This window comes from Athalia rosae, chromosome 8 (genome assembly GCF_917208135.1).
Source record: "Athalia rosae chromosome 8, iyAthRosa1.1, whole genome shotgun sequence".
Classification (NCBI taxonomy): domain Eukaryota; kingdom Metazoa; phylum Arthropoda; class Insecta; order Hymenoptera; family Athaliidae; genus Athalia; species Athalia rosae.
In genome coordinates, this window is record NC_064033.1 from 4,412,176 (window position 1) to 4,440,171 (window position 27,996).

General features: G+C 40.6%; 6 protein-coding genes across 13 annotated transcripts; 4 read left to right on the top strand and 2 right to left on the bottom strand.

Moving 5' to 3' along the window:
- Nucleotides 1-145: 145 nt before the first annotated feature.
- Nucleotides 146-25,133, bottom strand: LOC105693257 (uncharacterized protein C1orf112 homolog). 3 transcript variants are annotated; one of them, XM_048659429.1, is made up of 14 exons: nt 24,977-25,131; nt 24,449-24,554; nt 5,024-5,144; nt 4,743-4,889; nt 4,404-4,627; nt 4,151-4,311; nt 3,875-4,074; nt 2,498-2,646; nt 2,249-2,375; nt 1,990-2,161; nt 1,664-1,865; nt 1,185-1,515; nt 861-1,061; nt 146-789 (listed from the first exon to the last, which is right to left on the bottom strand). In XM_048659429.1, the coding sequence occupies exons 3-14, from the start codon at nt 5,126-5,128 to the stop codon at nt 169-171; spliced, it is 2,640 nt and encodes an 879-aa protein (XP_048515386.1). In that variant the 5' UTR covers nt 5,129-5,144; nt 24,449-24,554; nt 24,977-25,131; the 3' UTR covers nt 146-168. The 3 variants fall into 3 exon arrangements, with proteins under 3 accessions (XP_048515386.1, XP_048515387.1, XP_048515388.1); XM_048659430.1 differs by lacking the exons at nt 24,449-24,554; nt 24,977-25,131 and adding an exon at nt 23,709-23,941; XM_048659431.1 differs by lacking the exon at nt 146-789 and having other exon boundaries at nt 1,006-1,061; nt 1,195-1,515; nt 24,977-25,133.
- Nucleotides 7,427-14,717, top strand: LOC105693256 (hyphally regulated cell wall protein 3). Its single transcript, XM_025746279.2, has 5 exons — nt 7,427-9,487; nt 10,781-11,246; nt 13,322-13,532; nt 13,665-13,840; nt 13,946-14,717. The coding sequence occupies exons 1-5, from the start codon at nt 7,861-7,863 to the stop codon at nt 14,004-14,006; spliced, it is 2,541 nt and encodes an 846-aa protein (XP_025602064.2). The 5' UTR covers nt 7,427-7,860; the 3' UTR covers nt 14,007-14,717.
- Nucleotides 15,153-20,177, top strand: LOC105693272 (E3 ubiquitin-protein ligase LRSAM1-like). 3 transcript variants are annotated; one of them, XM_012413093.3, is made up of 12 exons: nt 15,153-15,394; nt 15,770-16,012; nt 16,080-16,493; nt 16,567-16,596; nt 16,966-17,176; nt 17,250-17,411; nt 17,502-17,601; nt 17,666-17,909; nt 17,994-18,119; nt 18,191-18,385; nt 18,484-18,711; nt 18,784-20,177. In XM_012413093.3, the coding sequence occupies exons 1-12, from the start codon at nt 15,287-15,289 to the stop codon at nt 18,907-18,909; spliced, it is 2,187 nt and encodes a 728-aa protein (XP_012268516.2). In that variant the 5' UTR covers nt 15,153-15,286; the 3' UTR covers nt 18,910-20,177. The 3 variants fall into 3 exon arrangements, with proteins under 3 accessions (XP_012268516.2, XP_012268517.2, XP_048515389.1); XM_012413094.3 differs by lacking the exon at nt 16,567-16,596; XM_048659432.1 differs by lacking the exon at nt 15,153-15,394 and having other exon boundaries at nt 15,873-16,012; nt 16,054-16,493.
- Nucleotides 20,281-21,078, bottom strand: LOC105693275 (DNA polymerase epsilon subunit 3). Of its 2 annotated transcripts, none has more exons than XM_012413102.3 (2): nt 20,904-21,078; nt 20,281-20,760 (listed from the first exon to the last, which is right to left on the bottom strand). In XM_012413102.3, the coding sequence occupies exon 2, from the start codon at nt 20,758-20,760 to the stop codon at nt 20,386-20,388; it is 375 nt and encodes a 124-aa protein (XP_012268525.1). In that variant the 5' UTR covers nt 20,904-21,078; the 3' UTR covers nt 20,281-20,385. The 2 variants fall into 2 exon arrangements, with proteins under 2 accessions (XP_012268525.1, XP_048515398.1); XM_048659441.1 differs by having other exon boundaries at nt 20,281-20,803.
- On the top strand, nt 21,160-23,187 carry LOC105693273 (gamma-soluble NSF attachment protein-like). 2 transcript variants are annotated; one of them, XM_012413096.3, is made up of 8 exons: nt 21,160-21,347; nt 21,448-21,515; nt 21,588-21,672; nt 21,746-21,763; nt 21,846-22,053; nt 22,118-22,366; nt 22,439-22,576; nt 22,792-23,187. In XM_012413096.3, exons 1-8 carry the CDS (start codon nt 21,298-21,300, stop codon nt 22,945-22,947), a joined length of 972 nt encoding a protein of 323 aa, XP_012268519.1. In that variant the 5' UTR covers nt 21,160-21,297; the 3' UTR covers nt 22,948-23,187. The 2 variants fall into 2 exon arrangements, with proteins under 2 accessions (XP_012268519.1, XP_012268518.1); XM_012413095.3 differs by having other exon boundaries at nt 21,205-21,347; nt 22,439-22,690.
- Nucleotides 24,088-27,991, top strand: LOC105693274 (syntaxin-6). 2 transcript variants are annotated; one of them, XM_012413101.3, is made up of 7 exons: nt 24,088-24,341; nt 25,042-25,241; nt 25,606-25,700; nt 25,803-25,862; nt 25,947-26,179; nt 26,259-26,353; nt 27,647-27,991. In XM_012413101.3, exons 1-7 carry the CDS (start codon nt 24,307-24,309, stop codon nt 27,721-27,723), a joined length of 795 nt encoding a protein of 264 aa, XP_012268524.1. In that variant the 5' UTR covers nt 24,088-24,306; the 3' UTR covers nt 27,724-27,991. The 2 variants fall into 2 exon arrangements, with proteins under 2 accessions (XP_012268524.1, XP_012268522.1); XM_012413099.3 differs by having other exon boundaries at nt 26,259-27,991.
- Nucleotides 27,992-27,996: the final 5 nt, after the last annotated feature.

Genomic DNA, 27,996 nt, shown 5'->3' on the forward strand with positions numbered 1-27,996 from the left:
CATCGTCTCTGCATATCGGTCGTGCTTCGGCTTTATCTCAAAAGAGATAAGGCCGAAGCTTATTGCGAAAATGACATTAAAATTATTGAGCTAATATCAAAATTTATTATTTATTTAAAAAAATGAAAAAAAAAAAAAAAAAATATATGGCTCGAAGAAGGAGGATTATTATTTAAAATTGGAAAGAATTTTTCTTGATATTTCCTCGAGCCGATCCAACGAGGAACGGGAGAGCTCGTCTTTTTTAGACAGCAAATGATCGACGTCCTTGGATATTCCGAGGATACGTTCCAGATGCGGATCGACCTCCGGTGTTTCGGGTGAAACTCGGTCCTCGCTGATCAATTTCCTACGTTTTTCTTCTCTCTGGTATCCCACGGTGACCGGGCAGGTGTGATCGCCCCCCTTGGTTTCGTGCGATCTCAATATTTCCACGATTCTTTTTTCGATCGACGAAAATCCCGCGGGGAGCGGCGTAGGCAGGGAACGAGAGAGGTAAAGCGAAACGGTCTCGCGGATCTGAGGTATCCCGGCCACGATGTCGACGATTCCTCCGACGAGTTCCTCGTTGTAACAGGTATTGGTCAGGTGAGCGAAACTCTCGAGAGCCTCCTCTCGCGACCATGAATTATCGTCCTCCAACAAGTGACAATAAAGCTTTCCCAGGGCCTTCGTTACCCCCACGCCCGATTGGCCGAAATTTTCCGTCGATTCTTTCAGATAATTCGATACGGAGGAGCGGAAAAATGTCCCCGCGTTCGGTGTCATGGAGGCCATAGCGGTCAGGATCTGCAAGGATAATGAAGAGGATCGTCCGTCGGAAGTTCGGATTGGTCGTCATTGAATCGAGCTCTACTTACGGAGGATAATTCTTCGTCGTGACCACGAATAGTCTGGGTAGCCTCCAGAAGAGCGACGATCAATTGGGTTATCAAATTTAAATGAACGCCGTCGAATTCGTCGATAGATTTGACCAGGCACTTCCATATTTCGGCTATTATTTTGACGACGTTTTTATTCTCGGTTACGTTGAATGTCCCTATCACCGTCAACTGATTTATCTGCGTTCGATGGGGAGTGAATTGAAAAAAAAAAATTAAAAATTAAAAAAAAAAAAAACAACATGGAATAATTCACTTTTTTTTTTTTCTTTTCTCGATCGTGTTTACGAACGGCGAACTCACGAGTCTGTACCAATTGGCGGTCGACGGTTGATTGGTCAGGGATTTCCAAATTTCCGTTATATTTTCAGCGTCCGTAGACGTCAGTTCGGCCAGGAACATCCTGTCGCTCTTCGATATTGAATTTTTCAACGGCCTCCAACAATGCGCTTTGACTATCCGAAATTTGTCCAGCAGACGGTTCTTCGTCTCGCTAACCGACAGTCCGTACAATCTCGATATAAGATTACCCAGAATCACGACCTCCTTCGAATCTCGTCTACTCGTCGCCAACATTTCGTAAACCGACATCAAATACGACAGGTGATCGTAGCTCAGATCTGGCGAGGCGGACCTGCATTTTCGTTACAACCAACGATAACAATACAATCCGTCGACGTTGGAAATTTGAAAAAATAAAAAATAAATAAATAAAAAAAAAAAAAAAAAAAAAAAAAAAAAAAACCAACAACAACAACAATAATTTAGATGGTTCGACTGACTTGTTGATGAAACACCATACGTCCGCAGCGAGCAGAGAGGACCAAATATTTCCGCCGAGTAAATATTTCAACAGTAAAATTTCCAAGGTCGAAGAATCCTCCTCTTCCGCCGAAACGACCGCCCCGCAAACCGACGCCAACGTGGCCTCGTAGAGGGACAAAATTCCGATGGAAATTTTACCCAAAATAAGCTCATCTCCGACTTTGGGGGGGGTTGCGTGGTGGAAAAAGAAATCATGATTAACGCGAATCAACGAAGACGCCGCGAACGTCTGCGTAATAATAACAATAATAATAATAATAATAATGACGACGACGATGCTCACGGGCGTCGACGTTCGCCAAGGCAACTTCCAAGATATCGTTGGGATGTTTTCGCCAGGTGTGCAAACGCGATTCGTTATCGCTCGCGATTATTTTATTGATTACAGCGACGGTTAGGATGTGATAGCCCAGTAGGTCGTCCGGCGCTTCTCTCGTTTCGAATTTGAAAAATTCCTGAAACAGATTATGAAAAATTTGGTAAAAAACGGGGCGACGGGGTCGCTCGGTCCCTCCCTCCCCTCCCCCCCCCGGGTAACAAACCTCCTGGAAATCTCGGTCCTTGAGAACGCTATCCAATAACTGATCCACCCCAGGGGTGAGATTGGCGACGAACGACTCCCTGATCTCGTCGGCGATGTCGATGTGTTTCAAACGTGACGGGGAATACCTGTCCGAAAATATGGAACGGGGGTCGGTTAGAATTGGGAAGATTATATTTTCGTTGGAAAAAATGAAAAATGAAAAATGAAAAATGGGGAAAGTAACGAGATCGAGACAGAGATGAAGAACCTGTGAAGCTGGACCGAGAGTCGGAGGAGGGCCGTGGCTGCTTGGTCGTTGCGCAAACATCCCGAGTAAGATGAGCAGAGTTTCTGAAGTAGTTTCAAAAAATGTTTCTGCAGCTTTATCGATCGTTCGGCGAGCCTCTTGTCGGTATTCTGCGTATACGGAAACATTGTGTGAAAATACAAACATTACGAAATGCATAATACCCCTATAGGTAAACAATAACAAGGGACCGAGGCGTACGCCGTGCGGACGTTCGTTTGCGAGGCCGCGATCGGTCGTTATGTGTACCCGTGACCAAAATAGAGAGCCTCTTCAGGCGTTAGCTGGGTAAATAAGAGAACGATGCGTTTAATACAAGAGAGAGGCAGCTGTGAAAGCGAAAAATATTGTCGTTGAAAACAGCCGATACCCGTCATTTCGTCCATCCGGCGATGACGACACGGGGAAGGAAGATGCGTTTAAATAGCACCGGTGGGAACGACGGATTCGGAAACGAGGGAAAACCCGCTCAGTTAACGCGCGCGCGGTCTTACGAGCTAGAAAGTAATACCCTTCGACGAGACGAAGTACGTCCGAAACCCGAAAAATGAGGCCCCCAACGTTCCTCGCTCTACTCTGGATCACCGCCATCCTCGGCGTCGGCTACTTCACCGTAGCGACCGCCGATCCCCGCGGATATTACGAAGATCCTTACGACTACGATTACCGCCATCATCATCATCCCCACGATGACCACGACCACCATCACCATCATCATCCTGGGCACGATCATCACGACCACCATCATCCTGGACACGATCACCACGACCACCATCACCATCATCCTGGACACGATGACCACGACCACCATCACCATCATCATCCTGGACACGACGACCACGACCATCATCATCATCATCATCCTGGACACGATCATCACGGTCATCATCACGGTAACCATTGCGAACCGGAAAGACCGTGCACCAGGCACTGTTCGGAGGGTTACAGATGTATTTGGGACGACAACGAGATGGTCTGCGAATGGATCGAGGATGCAGGCGCCCGGTGAGCTCGAGCCGGGGGAGGAAGTTCGTTCGACAAAAGGCGAACGACCGACGTCCGGACGTTTCCGGTTTCGAGAAACCAAACCACCCACCCATCCGACCACCCACCGATACTTATTTCAACGAACGAAATTTAAGAATATTATATTATAAAACCGAACGATCTTAGAATATTTATCGAATCTCTTGTTATGATATCGCACAGTTATACCTTGCGCAACGTTGTTTCAATAAAATTTCCATACAATTAATCGAATCGATTTCCTTTCCACCTGGTCTCTGATCTCCAGAGGATTTTTTTTTTCTTTTCTTTTCTTTGGCGCTCCTCACTCACCAGACTGACGATTTTTCGAACCGACGAATTCACGGCGTCCGCCAGGGACTTGAGATGCCGTGTGACGCAGGACGGTGAGAATCTCTTGAATTCGTTGCAATGCGATGTGGAAATTTTGGTAAAACCTTGCCAGGATTCCGCGACGGTTTTCATGTCCAGTCCGTCGACGAGCAGGCAGCTCTCGCCGACGAGGTTGACGACTGAAATTACGCGCGGGACGACGTCGTTATTTTTTTATGACTCACAATTAAAAAAGCGTCATCTTCGAACACCGACCTTTTTCCAGAACCGCGAGTTCCGAGCGAGCCTCGTCCTTGCCCAGTGTGACGAAACGTTCCAGATATTGGCAAAATGATTTTTGAACTTCGTTAGTTTTGCGAAATAATTTCGTCAATTTTTCGGTCATTTCGTTGAATACCGAACCGTACGTTTCCTCGCTGTAAATGAAAAGAAAATAAAAATTGAAAAAAAAAAAACAAAACAACGAAATATGTACGCGGAAGGAAGGAATCGAAATAACAATTTGTACCTTGATCTGACGTGTTCGAAGGATCGCCGAGTAACTTCAACTAGATTATCGAGAAATCCTCGCACTTTTGAGACGGGCAATTTTTCGAACTTTTCGAGCTTCGATATACAACGGAGAAAATAATCCAATAAATTTTCGCAAGTTTCCAGGCCGCGTCTGACCTCGTCAAGAACTTTATCGTCCGCGGCCGAGGACACCACCAGCCGCTCCGCATCCTCGATGGTCTGAAAAGAAAAGAAAAAAAGAAAAAGCAAAAAATTACAACGATAAATTGGCAAAAACAAAAAAGAATAAAAATCTCAATAAATTTCATCTTTGTTTGATTTTCGATTCAACTACCTGAAAGAATAATTTCCTCGCGACCGGAGTGGCAACGTTCAAAACGTTTTCGCCGACCGTTTCCGAGGTGCAGAACGCCACGCATTTCACCAGCAATATTTCGAGGGCACGCAGCCGATCTCCACCGTCGTTATTCTCGACCAAGTCGTACACACACAAATATATCGAGCTATAAGGACGAATAATCAAAAGCTGTGCGCGCGATTCGTTCGATTTTTTTTTCTTTTTCTTTTTTTTTTTTTTTTTTTTTTGCAATACTTGCGACAAGAATAAAAGGATATTTTTAATCTCGGCAAATATTCTTGAAAATTGGATTCCTCGACGGCGAAACAACGTTCCTTGTCACCTCCGTTATCCGATGTGTTATTCGATCGTTGGCTGCACATCGTTATCCTTGATATCCTGCGAACCAAAAAAAAAAAAAAATAATAATTGGCAAATTTTATTTACTTCTCAAATAGACGAAGAATCGATGTACGTATATCGTGCGAACTGACAAAATTCGATCAATCTTTGAATTTTCTAATAAAAGCATTTCAAATTTTTACAAAATATGAGGTACTCTACCACAGCTGTACACTCATGTGACGTATGATCTCGTCTGATTTGAGAAACGAGAAAGCGAAAGAAAGGGAGAAGAAAAAAAATCCTTACATTATTTTCGTTTCGCTGAAACTCTATCAGCACAATCTTTACGAGAAATTAATCCAGCTCGGTGGAACAAAGAGAAGAAAAAAAAAAAAAAAAACAGTCACATACATACAGGTATATAAGATCTGTGTAAAATCGTGCCAACCGAGTTATTTTTTTTATTGCTTTTTTTTTTTTGTTTTTAAAGAAGTTTTCATTCCGTACATCGGTAGAAAGATAAAAAGTTTTCTCCATGCGCCGCTGAAATTCGCTGAGTTCGTCTCGGTTGTACAGCGATGTAAAAATGAGGTAGAGATTCGTTTAACGTGGTGGAGATAAATAATCGATTATCGATCGAAGCGATTCGCGAAATAGATTATATAGAAGAATTTCGCGAGTAAAACGGAAAATTCGAATTTGAATATGGGGGGGGGGGGGGGGGGGGGTGATCGTCGTTCGATCGAGACAAGGATCAGGTAAAGCGATTAAATAGAGTTTTCTAATTGGCACACTTGATTTTCTGCAACCCCCCCCCCCCCCCCCTCCCCCCAAGTTTTAAGTTTATATGTGTAAACCGTCTGACTTCTCAGGGGTGCGGATAGGTAGTTAGTATAGATAGGTACCTATGTACAGATAATACATACGTATACGTTACACGCGTACACATACGTACGATAAGGCGGCATTCGAACTCCTCAAAAGTTTTTCGGGTGTTTTAAAAGAGAGGCGTGCGGGGAGGGGGGCGAGAGGGCGAGATAATAGGAACGTAGGAGAGTTGTTAGCTCGACCGAGGCGAACGTACGGTACCTATAACAAGTGGTAGTAGTAGTAGTAGTGGTAGTAGTAGTAGTAGCAGTAGTGGAGGAGGAACGATTTGAATGATCGGTGAGCGATGCCATGGTAACTACGGACAACAAGCTGTCAGATGATAGGAGGCAAACTTTTGATCAATAACAAGTGACTACTGGGAGTTTAGTTTAGTTAGTTTACTCAAATTTTAGCTTAGTATATCTACACGTCTACACACGTGCGCGCACACACATACGCGAACCTACGAAGACTCCACGTGATCTTGGATCCTGCGTACACCCCCCGATCGTCCGGGCGTTCGCGGGGACCGTCTCTCTCCCGATGTGTCGAAAAGCGTTCCTCGCAGCACATGTGTACACACGTACTAGGGTGGGTGAAAAAAAAAGAAAACTTCTATTTTTATTTATTTATTTTTTTTGTTTTGGAATCTCACACAGAAAAACTTGTCGCCAGGCACCTTTGGAAAGGACACACCCGGCACGGGCTCTCGATATTAATGGGAACATTCCGTTCGTCATCGATTTCTATTTTCAATTCAATTCGATATCCAAAAAGTCATGTTTTATCACCGATAGCTTGTTAAGCCCGTACTCGGGTCGATATCTGTAGGAAATTGAAAGCTCTACAAGAACGGTCTCTTAGACTTTTTCGAATAAATCTCACCCATTTCAAAGATATTCGAGGTAAAAAAAATTGAAGAATTTAACGATTTAAATCAATTTTTCTTTCGGAATTTTGTTACCGACAATGAGTAATAATTATTATCGAATCAGCCGCGTTGATTATTGTAGGAGATTTAACGCTCTACAAAAATGGTCTCTTGTACTTTTTCGATTACTCGAACCGTTTCGAAGATATTCCCATTTGAATTCCGATATGCGGTACGTATGAGGGAAAAAAAAAAAAAAAAAAAAAATAGAAGTTTTTTTTGACCCACCCCAATGCATACGTACGTTGTATTTACTCATGTGCTTTACATGCCCGTCCGCCCGTCCTCGAAATATACACAAAAGTAAAAGTACATGAAGGCGGTACAAGAGTCCTGGCGAAAGGCGCGGAGAGAAGAAGTAGGAGGAGGATGACTGGGGGGGGAAGGGGGTGGGGGAGGGGGGGGGGAGAAAGTGAGGGTAAAATAAATGGACGGGGGTTGAAAACCCCCGTTATAAGGGTGCAGCGAGGGTGGTGTAACCGAACAATGGCTAGGAGGAAAGGAGAAGTTAGTAATAGGCGGCGGGGTTTAGTCGGCGTCTGGCAGCGACTCCAGGACGACTGGGAGGTCGCCTCCTCCGCGGGGAGATAAGACAAAAAAAAGCCGTCAAACATTTTTCCCGTCTCTTCCGAGTCTTTCGTTACAAAGAAAAAAATTGAACGCACACGCGCGCTCTATCTCCGAATTCGGTAACAAAAAAAAAAAATGTCCGAAACGTCGCGTCGCCGAGTTCGTTGAAAATTGTTTCCAAAAATTTCACCGTTCGAACGATCCGTTTGAAACGAGGACGATCGTCGAGGATCTTATGTAAAAACGCGACGTCAAATTCTCGATAAAAAATGAGGACGAAGGAGTCGGTAGGATCCGGCGGTCCCCGGAGTACAGAGAATCCTAGGATCTCCTGTTAGCGGAAGTGCGGAGGAAGTGGAAGCGGAAGCGGAAGCGGAAGCGTGAGGAGGACGAGAGAGGATGTCGACGGTACGTCGTCCCGCGGGTCCCGTGCGTCAATTGTCGCTTCAGCAACCCCCCAGGAGGCAACAAGTGCGACGTCAGCGTTCCGCCGAGGCTTCGGATAAACAGCCGCTCCAAGTTTTCGCCAATCCGATCAGGTCGCGGCTCAACTGCAACGAGGCGAAGCCGCCGGACCCGGATCGTCCGAAGGTACGGCTCGCGTGGGACGAGAATCCCACCGCCAGGCAAATAGCCGGCAAACCGCGGCCACCGACGGCGAAGAGCAAGGCGTCGACGGGCCGTCCGCCGATCGGGGAAAAGGCCTCGATTCTCTACTCCAGACAGGAACTGGCGGAACGGCTGCGGCTCGCTTGGAAACAGAGGGAGGAGAACCGGGCTAACATCGACATATTTCTGGCCCACAACGCGGTGGAGACCGGCTGCGATTCCAGGCCGTCGTCCGGCGCCGTCGGCGAGGAGGAGAAAGCGGCGGAAAGTCGGAAAAACTCGGGAATCCCGAGGGACGATCCGACCCCCGTGGCGTCCGTCAGAGTGACGAAAACGCGGGATGAGAACGCGGAGGAGCGTCCGGAATCCGAATCCCCGGAGCGGAAGGACCGCGAGGCGGCGGACGACGACGACGATCCGGCGGCCGCCGATCCGCGGGGAGATTCCGCGGCGGAGACGGTCGACGAATCGCGCGGATTCTGCGGGAAAACCGTGACGTGTAATAACGTCACGTCGCGAGATTCGAGGAACGGAGATCCGCCGGACGGCTGTCAGCAGCAGCAGCAGCCGGACAAAAAGAAGGATCAAGACGCGAGGGCGAGGAGAGCCAACTTTTCCAACAACTCGGTGAACGGTAACAGGATATCGAGCAGCTCGGCGGGTCCCCCGGCGGTTCCGCTTGCGGAAACGCGTCGCGAACGTCAGACCGGAAGTACCAAGGAGCAGGGCCTCCTCCTTCCGCTGGTCCAGTCCGAGGGGAGGACCCGCCGTACGAATTCGGCGCCTCCTTTGAACCAGCGCTCGAGGTCGTCGTCCTCGTCCTTGATAAATTCGACGGTCGTTAGAACCCAAGTGAGCATAGTAATCGACGCACCTTCGATCGTCGGCGGTTCGTCGCTCGCGTTAAATCGGGATATAAAATCCGAGACGGCCGGAGGTGGCGGCGCCGCCGCCGCCGGCTCGCCGCAGCCATCGGAGCCGCCGCTTACGACGAGGGCGTCGATTCCGTCTAATCGAGCGATAAAATCAGCGCCGATAAAAAGACGCGCCAAAAGCGGCAAGCGTCGATCGGTATCGGGGGGCGTTAATCATCAGCAGGGGTCGGCCGGTGCCGCCGATTCGAACGGAACGTGCGAATTCGAGGTGGATATAAACGATGCGAATGTCGAAGGGAGGTCGAGGAAATCGTTCGCGAAGAATCGTCAAACGACCCAGTCCTCGAAGCACGCGGACGTAGTGACGATGGTTTCGCTGGTCAGTTCGGCCGACAGCGACAGCGACATCGATCGAAATTCACCCAGAGATGACAAACTGATTCACGAACTGCGCAACAAACTAACGACCACACCGATAATAAAGACGTCGGCCGGCTGCTGTCAGGCCGTAGCCGCCGTGCTCAGGAAACCGATAAAATCGGGTGAGTTTTGGGTCGTCGAAAAAAAGGAAAGAAAAAAAAAAAAACACACACAATTGACGGAAATTTTAACGGCGTTTTCGAAAATTTGGAAATAGAATTGAAAGTCGGCGAACGAGCGAGCGGCGATTTTGCGATAAAATTCGAACGCGCGGTGTTTGAATAAATTATTATTATTATTGTTGTTATATAAGATAACGGTGTCGGACGGCAAAGTGGCGATAATAATTGCGAGTTAATTAGGATATTATATAACCGAGAGACACGCAACCCTTACACAGCTATCGCATTCCGAAAGTTGACACACACTAGATTTTCACCAACGTAATTGCGGACTGACTCTATTACGTTGTTTTCACCGACACCCAAACGCAATCTTATTACCTGTGTACGTATAAAATCGTATTTCCGTGATAGAATTTGCAAAACGTATTCCGCTAACTTTGATTTATTTTTTCTCTTTCAATTTTTACAATAAGATTTGAACAAAAAAAAAACAAAAAAACTATTTTTCTTTTCTATAAAATCATTTGATACATCTAGTGCACGAATATAAGAAGACAAGATAAATTATACCGTATTATTTAATTGAAGAAAAAAAATATCAAACTAAAAAACAAAAAAAAAAAAAAACAAACGTTATTCAACCATTCGAGAGATTTAGAAACCTGGTTTCCGTAATTTGAAATCACTTTGAATTATATCACGATTAAAATCGAACCGCAAACGAAAAAAAAAAAGCTAAGAAAAAAGGGTTGAATTTATAATTGAGTTATACACCACCCCCCATCACGTGTGTATATACCTACTATGTACACGTAGACGGCAAAACAACCGGAAGAATTTGTACGTTATACATATGTATAAAGTTGAGTGTTAACTTCCTTAAGAAAAGAAAGAAATAGAAAAGAAAAAAAAAAAGGCAGAAGAGTGAAGGAAAGAAAAAGTTTCTCACTTTACGTATCGCGTTGATATACTATAACCTACGGAAGGATAACGATTCGCACCCTATACAATACACAGGATTATAGAAATTTAACCAATATTTCCATAAAATTTCTTCTGGTTTTCAACGCTTCGAAACCAACGCTGTTCTCCTGCCTTCCATTTAGAAAAAAAAAAAAAAAAAACCAAGGATTTACAAAAGCGTGACGGTTTATTTTTAGAAAAATTGAAAAAGAGAGAAAAAAAACAAAAGGATAAGAAATAGAGAAGAAATGTAGCTAATTATAATAATATCAATCGAATCGAATCTAATCATATCGATATTTTAGAACGGTTAATATTTCGTTTCAGTGTCATTCCAGCATCAGGATTCTTTCGACATAGAGAGGGACAATAATCAGCAGGAGACGCAGGGGAGGGAAGACAACCGAAAATGGGGAGTTATCGGAGTGTTCGGTCAGCAAAGATATCCGGTGGTGTGTCGGGGTGGCGGAAGTGCGTTGCCTACCCCCGAAGAGGCGAACGTTTGGAGATCCGAGGAAACGACGACGACGACGACGACGACGTCGACGTCTCCGTCGACTTTGACGACAAACGCAACGGGTGCAACCGCGACGACGTTCCCCTTCGCCACCCCGACAACCGCCGCGATCACCCGGAGCAACGACGAATCGAACGATAAAGAATCCGAGGATACTATTTTAACCCCCGTAACCGATCGGGAAAAACGATGCCTGGCTGTACCAATCGGCGATCCAATTCGCGATAAAAAACGAAGACTTTTACGTACCAGAAGCACGCCGCCCGGTCGTCCTTAGTGAGTTATTATTATCTCATTTTTCTTTTGTCCGCAACTAAGTTCACGTTAATTATTTTTATACAGCACGATACAACGACGAGATAGGTAAGAATGACATTTTTCGTAGCATCGGCGCTGGGGGGGAAGGAGGGGGGGGGGGGGGGGGGGGGGTAAAAAAAACGAGAGAGAAAAGAAAATACAGGCAACGATATTTGATTTCGCAGGACAACATCGAGGGTTGAAAATACTTAGGGGGAGAGGGAGAGGGAGAGGGAGGGGGAATAGGGGGTCGTATGCAAATCCTTCGGCGCCAAGGATCTAGGTGGTACAAGATTGTGTGTATAATATACGAACATAGAAAATCCGCGAAGGAGAAATAAGAATATACAATTTAGAGCTATATAGTTTTCGTATTCCCGTCGTCGTCGTCCTTTTAAATTCGCTAAAGCTCGCGAGAGAGGGAGAGGAGAGGAGGTTTTTTTATTCGGGGGTACGAAGGATAAAGAAGAGAGAGAAGGAAGAAAAATAACTTGAGGGGGGGGGGGGGGGGGGGGGGAAGGAGGGAGAGGATCGTGAATTTACCTTCGATTTCAGCCGGCTCATCTGATTTACGACACAACCCTGAGAAACCGAGAACTGGAACGTGTTTCACTTGTGAGTCATATCGGCCGTATGTGCACCACCGCGTACATATGTACGATACATACGAAATGTATATACGTACGTACGTATGTATGTGTACCGTGGCGTATGCACATAGAGAAATTGAACGCGAAGGCCGCGTGCAACTTTAACGACACACAATACCTGTGTGTTACATCTATATGCAATTTTTTTCCCCTACAAAAAAGGATAGAGATGTGAAATTCCATAGATTCGTCTACGATACGAGTACCCACGCATATATACACCCAAATTTGATTTAAAAAAATCCTCTTTTTTTTTATTCCCCCCCCCCTCCATTTTTTGTTAACCCCCTCAGTTTTCACTTTAACGTCACCGGTTGTGTAGATTAAATGTGAAAAAAGGAAGAAAAAATTAAATTCGTTATCACGGTACGTGATACGTGGATATATAGGTACGTGTCAGGTATATGTACACATATGTACACATATGTACAGATACCTGATATGCAGAGCGATTTTTTTTTCTTTTTTTCTTTTTGATCTATCCTTTCTTCGATGTTTTTTCACATTTTGAATAGCTTAGCGATTACGTGGCGAGTTTGATTTTTTTTTTTTATACTTGGTTATTCGTGAAGTAGGTATTATGAATCATCGATCATTCCATAGTACGACATAATGTGCAGAGTAGCATCTATACACGTATTACGTATACATATATATATATATTGTCGGGGTATCTGGTTAATCATTTTTTTGCAACCGGCTGAAGTTCGTCCGACGAAGTTGTAGTCATACTATTATACGTTACACGCCTATGAGTCGCGTAATTTGTTTCCTTTTCAATTTTTAACTGTATTTTATATTTCATTCTATCTTTTCAACCCTTGTATAGTCGACGATCGATCGAATTCGGTAGACACGCCTGGTTAACAAACTTAAGAAAAGTTACCACACCGAACCCCGACGACCCATGTAAATAAAGAAAAAAAGAAAACTGAATATGTGAAAAAAAAAAAAAAAACGCGATAAGACGAATTAACGTACACAAGAAAAACGGCGACAAATTATAAATCGCGACCTGGCATGAAATTTTCTACAAAAATAAAAGATCAGGTTCATAAACGGTACATATACATATACACAAGTACATACAAGGTGACCGCGCGAGACACTTTGTTTTGTTTTTTTTTCTAGTAAAAGAATCGGCGTACAGTGTCGTTGTTTTCTTGGTCTCGTGTTCTCGAGTGTGTTGATGTGATATAGGAGAGTAGAGAACTGGGACAATTATCGATCAAATATACGTTCGTTCGGGAGATTGTAGCAATTCCAGGGGAAGGGGGAATATTAAGCATCCCCCCCCCCCCCCCCCCCCCCGCCTGTGACAGATCGTCGTAGATCCGTCTTACGGTTAGGAGAGAAAAAAAAAAAAAAGGCCGGGAAATTGAGGATTATTTAACGTTGTTTCAGCGGACATTCGGAGGACGGATCGATCAACGGGGGTGGCGGTAGTAACAACAACAACAACAACAACAACAATAACGGTCAGCTAAATTCCGCTGCGGGTGTCGCGAGCGAGATGACGGGAATTTCGCGAAATCGCGAGAACGAGGGGCCTTCGAACGACGTGAGGGGAAACTCCGCGTTTCCGGGTACCCGCAACGAGCTCCCCGTCGTCAAGGTGAGGACGATCAAAAAATGGAAAAAGTAGAATATTCGGAAGTCGCGAATTTCCTTATCTCGTGACGCGGTTTGTTGTGATCTCATGTCCGTAAGCGACGCGAACGTAATGTGCGGAATATTTCTGTTGCAGATCGACACGAAAATCGCTGGAGATAGCGCGGAGATAATCTTGGAATCCGACGGCGCGACTAACGCGTCGTCATCGTCAGAGCCGAAATTTCAAACGACGAAAGAACGCGAATGCTGGCACCTCTACAAACGAATGTGCGACAAAGGGGTCTACGTGTCGTTCGATACGGTTCTCAGGTATCCCGACTTATCGGAGAATAAATCGCACCCGAATCATACGCATTTTTCTTTCTTCCCTTTTTTCTTTTTTTTTTCTTCTCTAAACACTATTTCTAATTACAGGGGTATGTTAACGCCGACGGAGTATCGTCTACGACAAAAAGAAACCGCGGCAGACTGCTGACGTGCCATTCGATATCGAAATATTATGTTTTATGTTTTATTACCTTTCTTTCATTTATCTGAAATATCTATATATGGAACTGCATCGTCGGATTCGACGTGGAAATATACGAAGAAAGATAAGAAAGAAACATATATAAAAATAGAGATTGATCGGCTTGTTTTTTTTGCTCGATCAATAGATATATATTACAACAGATATGTACGTGTGTGTATATATACGAGAAAATCGACATATATGCCCTTAACGTATTATTATTATGATTATCATCGCTTTACACATATTTCTGATGATATTGAAATGATGTTGATGATATTGAAAAAAGCGAAGGGGATATTTCGTCTTTCAAAGATTCAAGTGTAGAGCGAATTGTAGGTATAATATAGGCGTGCAATTGTAAGAAAACCCGAATAGAAAAGTAAAGGAAGAAAAAAAAAAAGCCCGATTATTGATTAGTTTTAAACGAGCTTTTGGGTAAAAACTGCCTAATTTTTAGAAGATATAATATACAATGTAACTATAACGTGAATTATAGGTAATATATAGATATATGACTGCACTCTGTAGAAGTGTAGAGACTGTTGTTAATTGTAGGTGTACATATAAAGTGTACTGAATATCTGTACGTATTTGCCAATAAGCAATATTTCTCATTTCTCATGTAATTTTGATTTTTGAAGAAAATATCCAGCAGGATATCATCAACGTATATTAGGGTGTGTCTATTATTTATAAAACCAAAGAAAAAAACAAAGTATTATTGTTACTGTTATACTAAATACTGATTTTGTAATTTATTGATATTGTATTGATATTGCTCAATAAACGATTACCTTGTTGTTATTGCGATATGAAAAAAAATGTGTTGATTAATTGATTCATTGGTGGGTACGTGTAGGGGGAAAAATGTAATTTGTTGCAACAGTCGTTATAACAGTGAGTGACTCGATCTACGAGTTGAAAGAAATGAACAATAAATAAAAAAGAGGACCGCGAGATGGGGGATAAAAACTACTCAGCGTCTGTACCATTTGTCGATAGAACCTGTTTTATCGTTTGCAAAAGTAGGAGATTGTTTACCGATGGATGTTTAACAGCTGTTGTTTGAATATTTTCTTGTCTACATGTCTAATGTGGTTTATGTTTATAAAATTGACGGATCGGTCAGCGCACGGATGGTTTATCGGAGGGTCAGTTTATTTAGAGGGTGTTAAACATTGGTAGGAAATGTCATAAATTCTTAGCGATGGCACGATGACACGTGCTAATTTCATAACGTTATGTTTTGTTGCTGTTATAAAATTCAGTCAATCATGTCGAATCCCGGAAAATACGGAAATAAAGTTAACGTCGACTACAAAGCTCGACTCGAGCACAAATTATATCTGGTAAGTTAACAACAACGTAGTTGACATTTAATATCCCTCGTGATTCATATTTGAAAAATTAGCACCTTTGATCATTCTGTTTTCAACGCCAAGCCCTGTCGATTGCACTATAACTAATTTGACACGTAGATAGAAAAAAGAAAAAACAATAATAATAATTGATAATTAAGCCGCCCAAAACACCTATCAGGGGAAAATTTAATTGGATGAATTTCCTGTTGACACAAATGTTAAACATACATGATGTAATTCCATTCCAAGACAGAAATGGAGAGGTGTTTTCGTAAAATGTGATTCACACATTTAGAACTACAAATAAAATAATGATTCTCTGAATCAAACTTGAGAAACATATTTCCTTCTAACTTATTGCAGGCTCGAGAAAATCCAGAACCAGTATTCGATATATCTGAATGCGCATTAAAAAATGTTCCGTCAGGGATATATTCGCTGTGCAAAGTTTTTAGGAAAAAGGCTTTATGGATGCAATTTAACAAACTAAGTACTCTCTCAGGAGGTGGTGCCTTAAGCGATCTATCGCTTCTTACTGTATTGGATCTCCGTCACAATTGCTTTACATGTTTACCTGTCGAGATAATGCATCTTACGTCACTCAAAGTGGGTAATCTATAGCTTGAAGTAGTAACAATGACATAAAGACTTGTAATTAAAATTCTATTTTCAGGAGTTGTATCTACAAAATAACAGCATAAGAAAGCTGCCAATGGAAATACTGAACCTAACAAATTTGTCCATTTTTAACATTGCTCATAATAATTTAAAATATTTACCCGAGTCGCTCGGAGATCTGAGACATCTCACCGCGCTCGACATAAGCCACAATAAGCATTTGGATAAATTACCGAAATCTTTGGGCCACGTACAGTTACTATCCGAACTAAATATTGACGGATTGAATCTCACGTATCCAACTCAGGATATAATCTCCGGTGGAGTCATCGTGATCGTTGCTTTTTTGGCAAGAGAATGTGGAATAGAGTATAAACCGGAAAATGTGATACAAAAAACGGATGTCGAGTGCGATTTAAACTCTGAAGACAAATGGACGAGCTACCAGAATAAAGACAATGATATTCAGGTTCATTTTCTTAACAGTTATCGATGGATTGATGTTGTCACGCAATAGTTTATGTTATTATTTTTATTTACAGGCCACATTAATGAAGCTAGAACAAAACAAGGCATGTGTTTATATTTATTTTGTACGCTTGAATCATTTTATCGCATCACCTTATTTACCTGACACGTTCCAAACATGACACTATATTTTAAAATGCAAGTATGCCTGATTTATCTTTACGTAGATGTGCCTCTCTGAATTCACCTTTCTCAAAAAGCCTAAAATGTTAATTTTCACCCAAGGTGAGAGTCAATGAGTAATAAGACGAGTTGAACTGCTAACTAAATGTTACATCAAACGGATGTCGCTTTTTTTGAGTTGCTTCATTTTCGGTAAATTTAATGTGACTAATCGCTGCAACCTTTGTTGAGTTATTCAAAGTTTGAATCACGACATAAAACTATCGTCTGACGACAAGCTTTGCGTTTAGGAACACCGACAAAATGCCCTTTTGGAAGTGGAAAGGAATATTCGAGAACAACAAAAGTACGAACACCAGTTACAGTCTTCGCTCAAAGCTCACCGAGAAAAGCTTCTGGAGGATCTTGCGCTACAACAGACTCAATTGGAACTGGAGATCGAAAAAGTTCAACAGGAGAGGGACAGTAATCGAACGCGCCTTTTGTCTTACATCTATAATAGTGAGGATTTTGATGTTCATTACCTACTTAATTAATAAAATCAAGGGTTTGTAATTTTTTGCTAACATTTTAGCGGAGCGAGAAGCCGATAATGTGATAAAAGAATTCTTAAGAAACAGCGAAGACGAGAGGCAAAGTCAAGCGGAGCTTCTCGAGAAAGAAAAACTTGAAGAAAGTCAATTACTCTCAGCGTGTCACTCCGCACAATTCAATTTGCGTACAAAAGATACCCTCTGTAAGTGGAAAATATGATGTAATATTCGACATTGGAACGGTACAAAAATTTTGCATAAGATTTTTAACTTTGTTATTTTCTTTCGATCAGGTGCTATGGAAGAATTATTGGGAGAAGAATTACTAACGGAGCAAAAACTGGCTGAATACACCAAATTCCGAGATTACACCGCCCAATCTCTCTTGAGCTTGTAAGTCTTGAGAGAAACGTAGAAATGAGAAAACTTTCAACCTCAACTCGCTATTCTATTACAGGGAAGTGAGAAACAACGAACATCTAACGCAGATAGTACAAGACCAAGAGAGAACGAGACAAGATTTGATTGTCAGTTTACGCAAAGATGAAGCGTTGCAAAAAGCTGCCGTTGCTGCATTGCTCGAGGGTAGCGACACACGTTCCTGGAGCATCGTTCAACAAGTAAACCTGGTCCAGGCACAGCTCGCAAACCTCACCGCGATCGAATTAGAGAGACGAAAATTAGAAATAAATCAACAAATAGTGAGAACCATTTTCCAGAGCAACCCTACCATTGAAATTTTACTCCATTTAAAGACTCGCTACTGCAATATTTTTTACTTCCAGAATGACATAGCCGACAAAAGAGTAACTCTGAGCATTATTCTGATGGACTTATTGGAGCAGCAAGAAAAACGAAGAGAACAACTCATCGCAACTATCAACCAAATCGCCCAACAACGACATGCAGATGTGAGAGCCAATTTTTTTGTAATTACTCAAATGCAAAGAAGACCTCTGATTATATTTTCTCATTTTCAAAGATGACAAGAAGAGGCAGTCAGTTTTGGCTGATGCAGTATCAATCTTTGATGGAAACCAGACCTCAAGGATTACTGGAAACGCTTGAACCAATGTTGGTTCGCCACTTAGCTATCGCCGGAGTGCTGCATTGTCTCCCATTTTTGAGTACACTACCTTCATTATTGCCTCACGTCACGGACGTTCAGCTCATAGAGGTAAGTTCAAAGTTCACCGAGAAAGGATGAAGCAACCTTTCACCGAAGATATTTAATCAATAGAATAATTTGATGCAATGAAAATGTTTTTTCTGTAGGCTGGAATCAAGAGTCCTAGCGATCGAGAAGCCATCATTCTAGCCACTGAGAATTACATAGAGGAGAAGAAGTTACATGCTACCGAACATTCGCATGAACTACCAGCTGCAAGCGCCCCCCCAGAAGAGGAAGCTGCTGCGACTTCTAACGTAAATGACACAACAAATAAAACTGAAGATATGCAGGGTATCAATACCACGGATTGTGTAATCTGCCTAGACTTGAGCGTAAGTCCGAAAATATTCGAATTTATAATCGGTGAATGGATGGAGATTGTAACGTGGTATTTTAATTTTCAGTGTGAAGTTATTTTTCTTCCCTGTGGACACATGTGCTGTTGCGCGAATTGTGCTAATAAAGTATCAACGGAGTGCCCGATGTGTAGAAGTGCCGTGAAGCGTAGAATACGCGTTATGACAACATGATCATCGCAGTGAATTTCGAAAATATTAAATTCGCACAATTGTTGAACAACGTTAAATTTATTCGTGAATTCGGTGTACGAAAAAAAAACAAAAAGGAAAAAAAAATAATTAATTTTTTTGCATAAATCGAATCTTGTTTGGTTTTTTTTCTTTTTATATCGCAAAAGCGTGAACTTGGGCTTGTGAAAATATTCTGCCTTAATTTTAAGGAATAGTTCAATTATATTAAAAAAAAAAAAACACGTATCGATGTCTCGTTAAGCAAGTGGATTTGCAAAGAGTGAAATTATTAAAAGATATGATATTCATTGAGGGATTCTTTATACGTCCCACAAAAGTATTTAAGCTAATCTTATAACGTGGATAGTCTGATGCAAGTAAGTATTTTAAATACATACCGATGCAAAAAGTGAATCTATCCGGAATAATTCTAAATTAAAAAAATAATAACGTACTATCGCTGAAATATGATGTACCGCACTTCATAAGAATGTATGACTACCGAATGGAGATGCCATGATTTACGACTAGCTTAGCATTTAATTTTGAGCAGTTAAAAAACATTTTGATTCACCTAATTATTGTTAAAAATGGCAGCCGCTAACGACTGCTACTTACAATTAGATAGTCAATGATTACTATGTTATGTCCGTGAATAGTCGAGTACTAGTCTTTGTTTGTCCATTTTGATAAAATAAAAGTGCCATATATACATATAACGATACGTATAAACATTATTATATATACACAACATTATGGTGTCGGTATTTATCTACAGATTGTAAGTAAACAGAACTGAGATATTAGATAGGTAACACGTAACAACTTTGAAACGAAGTAGATGATCGATCCAAGTGATATGTTTAGCGACGTTAGTAAGAGGCGCAAATTATTTGCCATTTATGTAACACGTTTTGGATAGTAATGAAAATTTTTTTAATGAATTTTGCAACGAGAGATCAATGTTCAACTTCTTTGATCAAGCTATAAATGTGAAATTTTTTTTCAATCTCTATGTTTATCAAGAAATCGAATAAATGAATTCTCTCTCGACACGGTTTGCGACCACAATTAAAAAAAGCTATTTTTACCAATTAATCATTGACATACCGTTAATTCATCGTAACACGTATCTATAAATATTATATTACTCGATAAAATACACACTCCTATGAGCAATCTCTGCATAAATATTATGTAACCGATTTACTATCACACCAATATTGTCTTATATATTATTAATAAATTTTCTGAGACTGTTTACGTAATACCTATTATAACGCGGTGTAACAATTATTCGTAAAACTGTCACATTGCCGGGAGTAACGAGACGGATTAAAGAAGTTGGGGGGAAATAAAAAGTTTAAAGCGTAGGTGCAACAAAATTGATTACAAGTATTATAGTTACACATAGCCTATGAGGTAAATAATGCAAATCTTAAATAGAGCGTATAAAAAATAGGAGGTAATATTTAATTAGTCATCTTCACCGGCAGCCTCTTCCATCTCTTCGTCATCTTTTTTCTGTTGCTTTCTCTTTGTGGTTGCATCTTTCTTTTCTTTCTGGGATTTTTTGAAATTTTCCAGCGCCTCCTGAAGCGGTTCGATAAACTGATCGAATTCTATGTCTTCCATAGCCTGAATTACGTCAGAACCGCTGATGGTTTTCCTTTTTCCTTTCTTGGCTACTGTATTCGCAGCTGATGTAACGTAAAGAATAAAGATAGAAGCAGCTTTTGCCACTGCGGCACGTGCTTCTTTTCCAATATTTATTCCATCTGGTAAGGATTCCTTGATTATTCTCGTCACAACTGCATTGGGGAGATTCAAATCTTCTAATCTTTCCGCCATCTAGAGAGTTGGAAAAATAACTTCGTGTAGTTGAGAGAAAGACCTGAGCAAGATAAATAAGTGGATGGCTTATAATCTTTGAGGTTATAGCTTGCATGCAGAGTAAGACCAGACATAGTTGAAATAATAATAAATGCACTTACTTTCAGCAAAACAAAGATTGACTTCTTTGGGAATCAACAATTCGAGCCAACAAATGACTATTGATTATTCTAGCGAGTGAAAAAATGTAGCACTTCTTCGACAAGGTGACTTGTGGCATTATTTTGTGTACACCGGGCAATTTAAACTAGGTATTAAAAACATGAGAAATATAATGGAGTTCGAGAACGCCAACTGTGCGTCTTGTCCAAATCCGTTAGATAATTCTGCGAGAATTGCAACTGGTTTTAGAACACGTTAAAGGGGTCGCTACACATCGCAGTACGTCGTCTGCATTACTAGAAGTGAATTGATTTGACAGTAATTTGACAGTAATCTCGCTGTCAACAATTTCAATAAACATCGAAACAAAACTGAGTCAACATTCGCAAGAAAATGTCGAAAATGGAAGAAGGAATGGCCCACATTCGGCAGGCCGAAAAAAGGTAGGGTGAATGCCAAAAGATTAAGGGAAAATCTATACCCACCCTGATTTATAAAAAAAACACAGCCCATAATTATCGCGTGCGTGTTAATATTTTCCAGTTTGAAAACATCGCTCCTAAAGTGGAGACCTGATTTTGAAATAGCTGCCGATGAATACTCCCACGCCGGTAAGTAATATTCATTGTTTTTTTATGACAATGGGTCATCGCATCTGACAAATTAATTTTTTTGTTATTCAGCAACCTGCTTCCGGAACGCAAAGGCTTTTCAACAATGTAAAGAATGCCTATTGAAGGCCTCCGATTGCCACAAACAAAACAGATCGTATCCTTTTCAAAGTATCATTGTTCTGTTATAAATTCTCATTGTCTATTAAATTTCTTAATAAATGTAACAGATGGTTCCACGCGGCAAAGTAAGTATAGTCTCACTAGCTTTAAATTAGAGAATAGAAATTTAACATTTTCAAAGTTCCAACTAAATATTTTGGATTATAGGAGCATTGAGCAAGCAGTACTGGTGTGCAAGGAACTAGGAAATTTATCAGAAGTACCAAAACTTGCGCATTCTGCCTGTACATTGTATCAACAACACGGTTCGCCTGAATCGGGTGCCACAGTTTTGGACAAAGCAGCCAAATTGTTGGAATCAACCGAACCTGAACAAGCATTAGAGCTATTCAAGCGAGCAGCAGACGTAGTTATGGTATAAAAACATTAGAGGCGCAAAAAAAATGGCAAGAAGAACTCAATCATGGACCAAATTGCAGGGTGAAGACAGTCCACGACAAGCGGCTGAATATATGAGCAAAGTGGCTAGAATCTTGGTCAAATTAAGGATGTACGACCAAGCCGCGGACGCAGTTCGAAGGGAAATTGGAATGCATCAACAAATAGATCACACTCCGTCTGTGGGAAGATTAGCCGTAGCCCTTGTCTTGGTACAACTTGCACGAGGAGATCAAGTCGCGGCAGAAAAGGCTTTCAAAGAATGGGGAAACTATTGCGACGCGCCCGAGGTAAGTTATTACAGAAGAAGAGATTGATCCGTTCAAACGTCAACACATACTAAAAAAAAATATTTCCCACAGGTCCAGACACTGGAGATGTTACTACAAGCCTATGACAACGAGGACGCCGATTCCGCGAGGTCCGCTTTGAACAGTCCGTTCATTAAGCACATGGACATCGAGTACGCCAAGCTAGCAAGAGGGCTTCCACTCCCTCAGGTAGAATACGCAGTCCCACCAGCGGGTGTGAGACCAAACGCGACGGCCTCTTACATTTCTCCAAACGCTACTAAACTGACTAGCCAAGCCACGATTGAGGCGGAAGTTAATCAAGTAATATTAATGGATGGAATTGAAAATCGATTCATCAATGACCTCCACATGTTCACTGTTGGTAATAAATGGTTGAATAACCTTGAAACTTTGTTCAACAGGTAGAAAACGCAGCCCCAGCTAAAGCCACAACCGGAGCTGTGCCAAGAGCAGAAGGACTCGAGGACGTTGCGCCGTCGAGTCCCTCGCAAAAGCCGAATCAAAGTCCTCCCAAAGAAGAAGAACCGGAGGACGATTACGAAGGGGGACTATGCTGATTTGATTAATACCAATCAAAGTTATTCCCTAGGTACCAGATTCCGTAGTAGATGAATTAGTTACAGATCCCTAGTGGTTATTATTTATTAACTATTAGCTAACTCATATCTTCCGCTACAATCTGCATTTATACTGAATAACTATATAGTGTATACGTTATCGAGTCGCTTCTATTACCTATCAATCAAATGGCACAGACGGCGTAAAATATATATATACCTATTTAACGAGAAAATAAATACAACAGTCTATTGTATCTTCGATCAGAATTCAGCTATCACTGTGATTAACGTGATATACATATAAAATAGGAGAATTATATTCAAAAATAATTTTCATCCATTATTCAGATGTTTACGTAATTGTTGCAATCGATAAAATATATATGATATTATCGGAGTATTCAGAGATTAAGATATTTATAAGAAAGTATGAATAAATAAATAAAATAAAACTCTAAACGTTTACGTGTGTCGATGAGATATCGTGTGAGTGATGATATTTTCCCTTCTTTCCGTTGATATTGAAACGAAAAGACAAAAGGTTTAATAATATTCGTTATAGTCATGTAAAAGAAATCATAGTTATTCCCAACCACGTTTCTGCCAAACTTTTCTGAACCTCAAATAAAACGATGGAAATGATTATCCATCAGATTTTCAACAATAATCAATCGTTTACGTTCCGACAAAAAACGGGTTGCAACAGAACGCATGGTAACAGCTATCGAGGTAAACAAAAACGCATTTGAAAATTTTACCTGTTGCGTTGCTATCGAACGACACCGGCTTCCTCAGTTTCCACAAATTCCGACGTCAATAGAATTCCGACCTGGTGTGTTACACGCCGTATCACAATGTAACTCACTCACGATAGTAAAAAAATGTCGACATGATATTGATAATGAGAAAAATTGATATCACGAAGCACTTTTAGCGCGAACTACACTTGAACCGTCAACGAGACCACAAACGTGAAAACAATTGAGAAACGTTCGCGATATTTTGGGGACAAGATGGCGGCGAGTTTCGACCGCGATTCGACCTATCGCGGTCGGGGTATGGAAAAACATCATCGATCCGTGCACTGCCATCTAGAGGTCATTTCTAGGGCGCAAACGTCAAAATCGAATAAATAGTCGTCTGCATTCGGCAGACGTCATGAACGAAGGGGCCAGATGATGAGGGAGCAGTGGGGCGCGAGCAAGTGTCAATTTGATTATTGTTGTCTATTTTAAGTCTAACGTGCGGATTATAATCTGTTAATTTACCCCCGATGATTGAGAAATTACGGACAAACATTTTTACGGGTGCCAAGGGGAGGCGAGAAGGGCTTCCTTTTTAATTTTCGAGGAAGGAATGACGCTAGGGGACCCCTTCTTTGTCGTCAAGGAGTAAGTTACACAAAATGGGGCTGGCATTATCAGTTCTTAGTTTCGCTACAATATCAATAATGAATTATCAATAATATCGCGTGGCATAGAAAATTTTAAATATTTACCTCAATCTTTTTGTCACAAATGTGTTTCTCCGCAAACACAAACAAATCGATTACAATACGTCCATTACACCCTCCTCCCATTTATCAAGCTCCACAAATTCTCTCCCTGAAAATATCATTTCAAAATTACCGATAGATTGTAATATTCGTATTACGAGACTTGATCACATGGAATTCTTATTAATGTAGAAAAATTAACATCAATCATAACGCTTTGACAGATGTGTAACGATTATCGAATATTCCTTGATAAATTGAATATGGCGGTATTTGTTACTTTTATTATTATATTCCTTTTTTTTTTTTAAAGATTTATTCTACGCGTGTAACCAGAGCCACTTAAAATATCTTTAAATAAATACAACGGCAGAAAATACTGATTAATTATGGTTTGCAAATTATTGGAACTTGAAATAATGCAGTTGCAACAATGAAAAATACAAAAATAATGTATTTCAATCTGATCAAGTTCGAATGAGAAATGAATGCGAATCATGAAACGAAAATGAGAAACAAATTTCAACCAACCCTGGGATTTAAGGAATGTTTTTCAAGATGATAGGAATTATTACAATCTTCTTTCATACTTCTAGCGAGGTGTGTAAAGCTCTCAATAAAACACGTGCATTGTACGGACGGTGGACAGAGTTGCAAGATGGATCGAGTGCAACGTCAACTCCAGTAGTCGGTGGACTTCCGGTTTCCCGTGAAGAACTTGAGTGGACTACCACCGAATTGCGAAACGCTCTTAGATCCATTGAGTGGGATCTAGAAGATCTCGAAGACACGATCTATATCCTTTAATATTCGAAGATCTAAGCGGAAGAAAAAAAGAAAAAAATGCATAAAATAACAATTAGAATGTTTACACATCAAATCAGCTGTTAAAGTCAATTAATAATCGGTGCGTATCCAAAGTTTCGCAAATAAACTGTGATGTCTTGACGCGTTGTGATGATCGAAAAATCTGTACGTAATTTAAAATTACTCCAATGAGAATAGTATTTTGCTGAGTAAAGACACGTAAGTTAACCAACAAATTAATGTTCAACAAATTACTGTAACAATCATCAATTATCTAGTCTTATTTTATCGAAATAAGGTATACTGTTTATCTCCACTAACTATTCAACTATCAGCCTTAACTCAATGCACACGTATCGTAGAGAAAAATCCGAATAAATTTAAAATCGATAATAAGGAATTGACCATCCGACGAAATTTCATTGAAAAAACACGTGAGATGGTCAAGGTAAGCTAACCAACCATACAAATAAGGTCCGAAGTCTTCATTTCGTATACAAAATCACTCCCTAATTTTACAAAGAATTTAACACGTGACACGTCTTTACAGATCATGAAGGAGAAAATGAATTTAAGCAGAGGTCGAGACCGTGATCATACAGCTAGACAGGTTGGTATCAACGGATATTCCTGTAATGATCAGCAAAGAATAATTTGGAAAAAGCATTTTTTTTCTGATCTGATATCATTACAGCCATTACTGGACAATAGTCCAGCAAGAGTACCGGTCACACATGGAACAACAAAGTACAGTAAACTTGAAAATGAAATGGACAGTCCGAACAGGCAATTTCTCGAGGATACGCTGCAACAGCAAGATACGATGATGCATCATCAAGACGAGCAGTTGGATATGATCGGCGAGAGTATCGGTACCTTGAAAACGGTGTCTCGCCAGATTAATACCGAACTGGATGAACAGGCTGTGTATATATTAGTTGTCTTTCAAATATTCCATATCTATAATTCCATATGAATGGATGATTGTAATTTAATTTGTTTTCAGAATGCTGGATGATTTTGGAAACGAGCTAGAAGTTACGGATTCAAAGTTGGATGCGACTATGAAAAAAATGGCTAAAGTCCTCCACATGAGCAATGGTAACTATAACAATTACATTCCTGCTCCCACCACCTCAACGTCAACAGCATCCGATCTCATCTCTAAGCCATCCTCTCTATCCTCTTTGTCTAGTACTTTAACAAACTGTTTTTTGTGTTCCGCGGATTAGAAAAGAATAATCTACAAAATGTGTTCCAACCTTATGAATTTAAGCTGCGAGTCCTATACAAATGCGACTCGTCGTCTACAAAATTTTCTTTAAAAATCTCATTTCCTTTTTTGAAATAAAATTCTAATATCGACATCAGAATCCTAACTTAACCTGGAGGCAATTATCACGCCAATATTCTTCAAATTTCGCTGGATGATTGAACTATAATTCAAAATACGTTGATCAATATCACGGAGTGCATTACATTTGGTACACGCATATAATTTGGGGGAAAAAGAAACTAAGAGGACAAAAAATATATATATATAAAAGGAGAAAAACTAGTGCCCTGCGCAATGTTTTACGTTATCCGGCTAAATAACAAACGAATGAACCAAACTATAAATTAATTCTTTTCTAAGAATACTTTAGACCATACAACCTGTAACGACAGTAAATAGTTTGACGTTTGTGGTTCCGAATGATGGTCGAGTAGTAGGCATGTCATGTGGTACGCAGCTGTTTTATGGCGGTTAAACGTTCGTTGAAATGTATAACAAACTTTCAAGTTATAATCGTAGGCAAAATAATAGGTTGATGAATCGGCAAACGGCATCGGATTTCTTTTAAATACTCTAAGTACCAGTAGTTGTATCAGACCTGAAGTTACAAAAATTTGTACACAAATTCATATTGTATGTAAATAGGTATAGGAAACGTTGTTGTTAATCGCTATGATTATATAAACACATATTTATATAGGTATATATTAAATAGAACTAACGTAGGTTTGATCTGGACATCCGTTCAAAATAATGTAGAAGTTTTAGTCAGTCATTTTGTTATAGAAGAATTGAAGAGAAAAATAAAACACGTGTATTAAGAGTTGTCGGATACTTGCCAAACAAATTACTTGATTCAATTGCGATTGGTACATCAATAATTCTACTTGAGAAAAAGCCAAATGTTCGGACTAATTATGTTTTCCCAGAAGGGCTCGTTATTTTCACTGATTATTTTTGAATGATTGAAAAATTTTGGAATTATTTGTAAAAACTAGGGAAGATCGGTTCCTGTGGTTTTCATATTTCATCGATTGTTTTTCAACAGAATTAACCGAATAAAAAAACTACGTAGTTTTATAAGTGGCGCATGTGATGTTACTTTCCGTTTGTTTTAGATCGGAGACAATGGGTAGCCATTGGAGTCTTGACTGCGATATTGGTATTCCTAATTATTTTGTTTATAATCAAGTGAATAAATCATTTAATTTTACAGACTGCTATAGATTATAAATAGTGAATCAATTTTCGTATATACTAGTATTTAATGTGATCTAGTTACACTCGTTTTTTTTGTTATGTCATATATTTATTTACCAGAGTATCGTTTTAATTATTATAAATAAAAAAAATATCTCAGCCGTTACTAGAGAAAACAGAAAAGAAAAAAAAAAAGGTGCAACTTACCAAATGAATAATGTTAATATGCCCTTTGTATAATAAAAAGCCAATACTCCTCAGAATAATG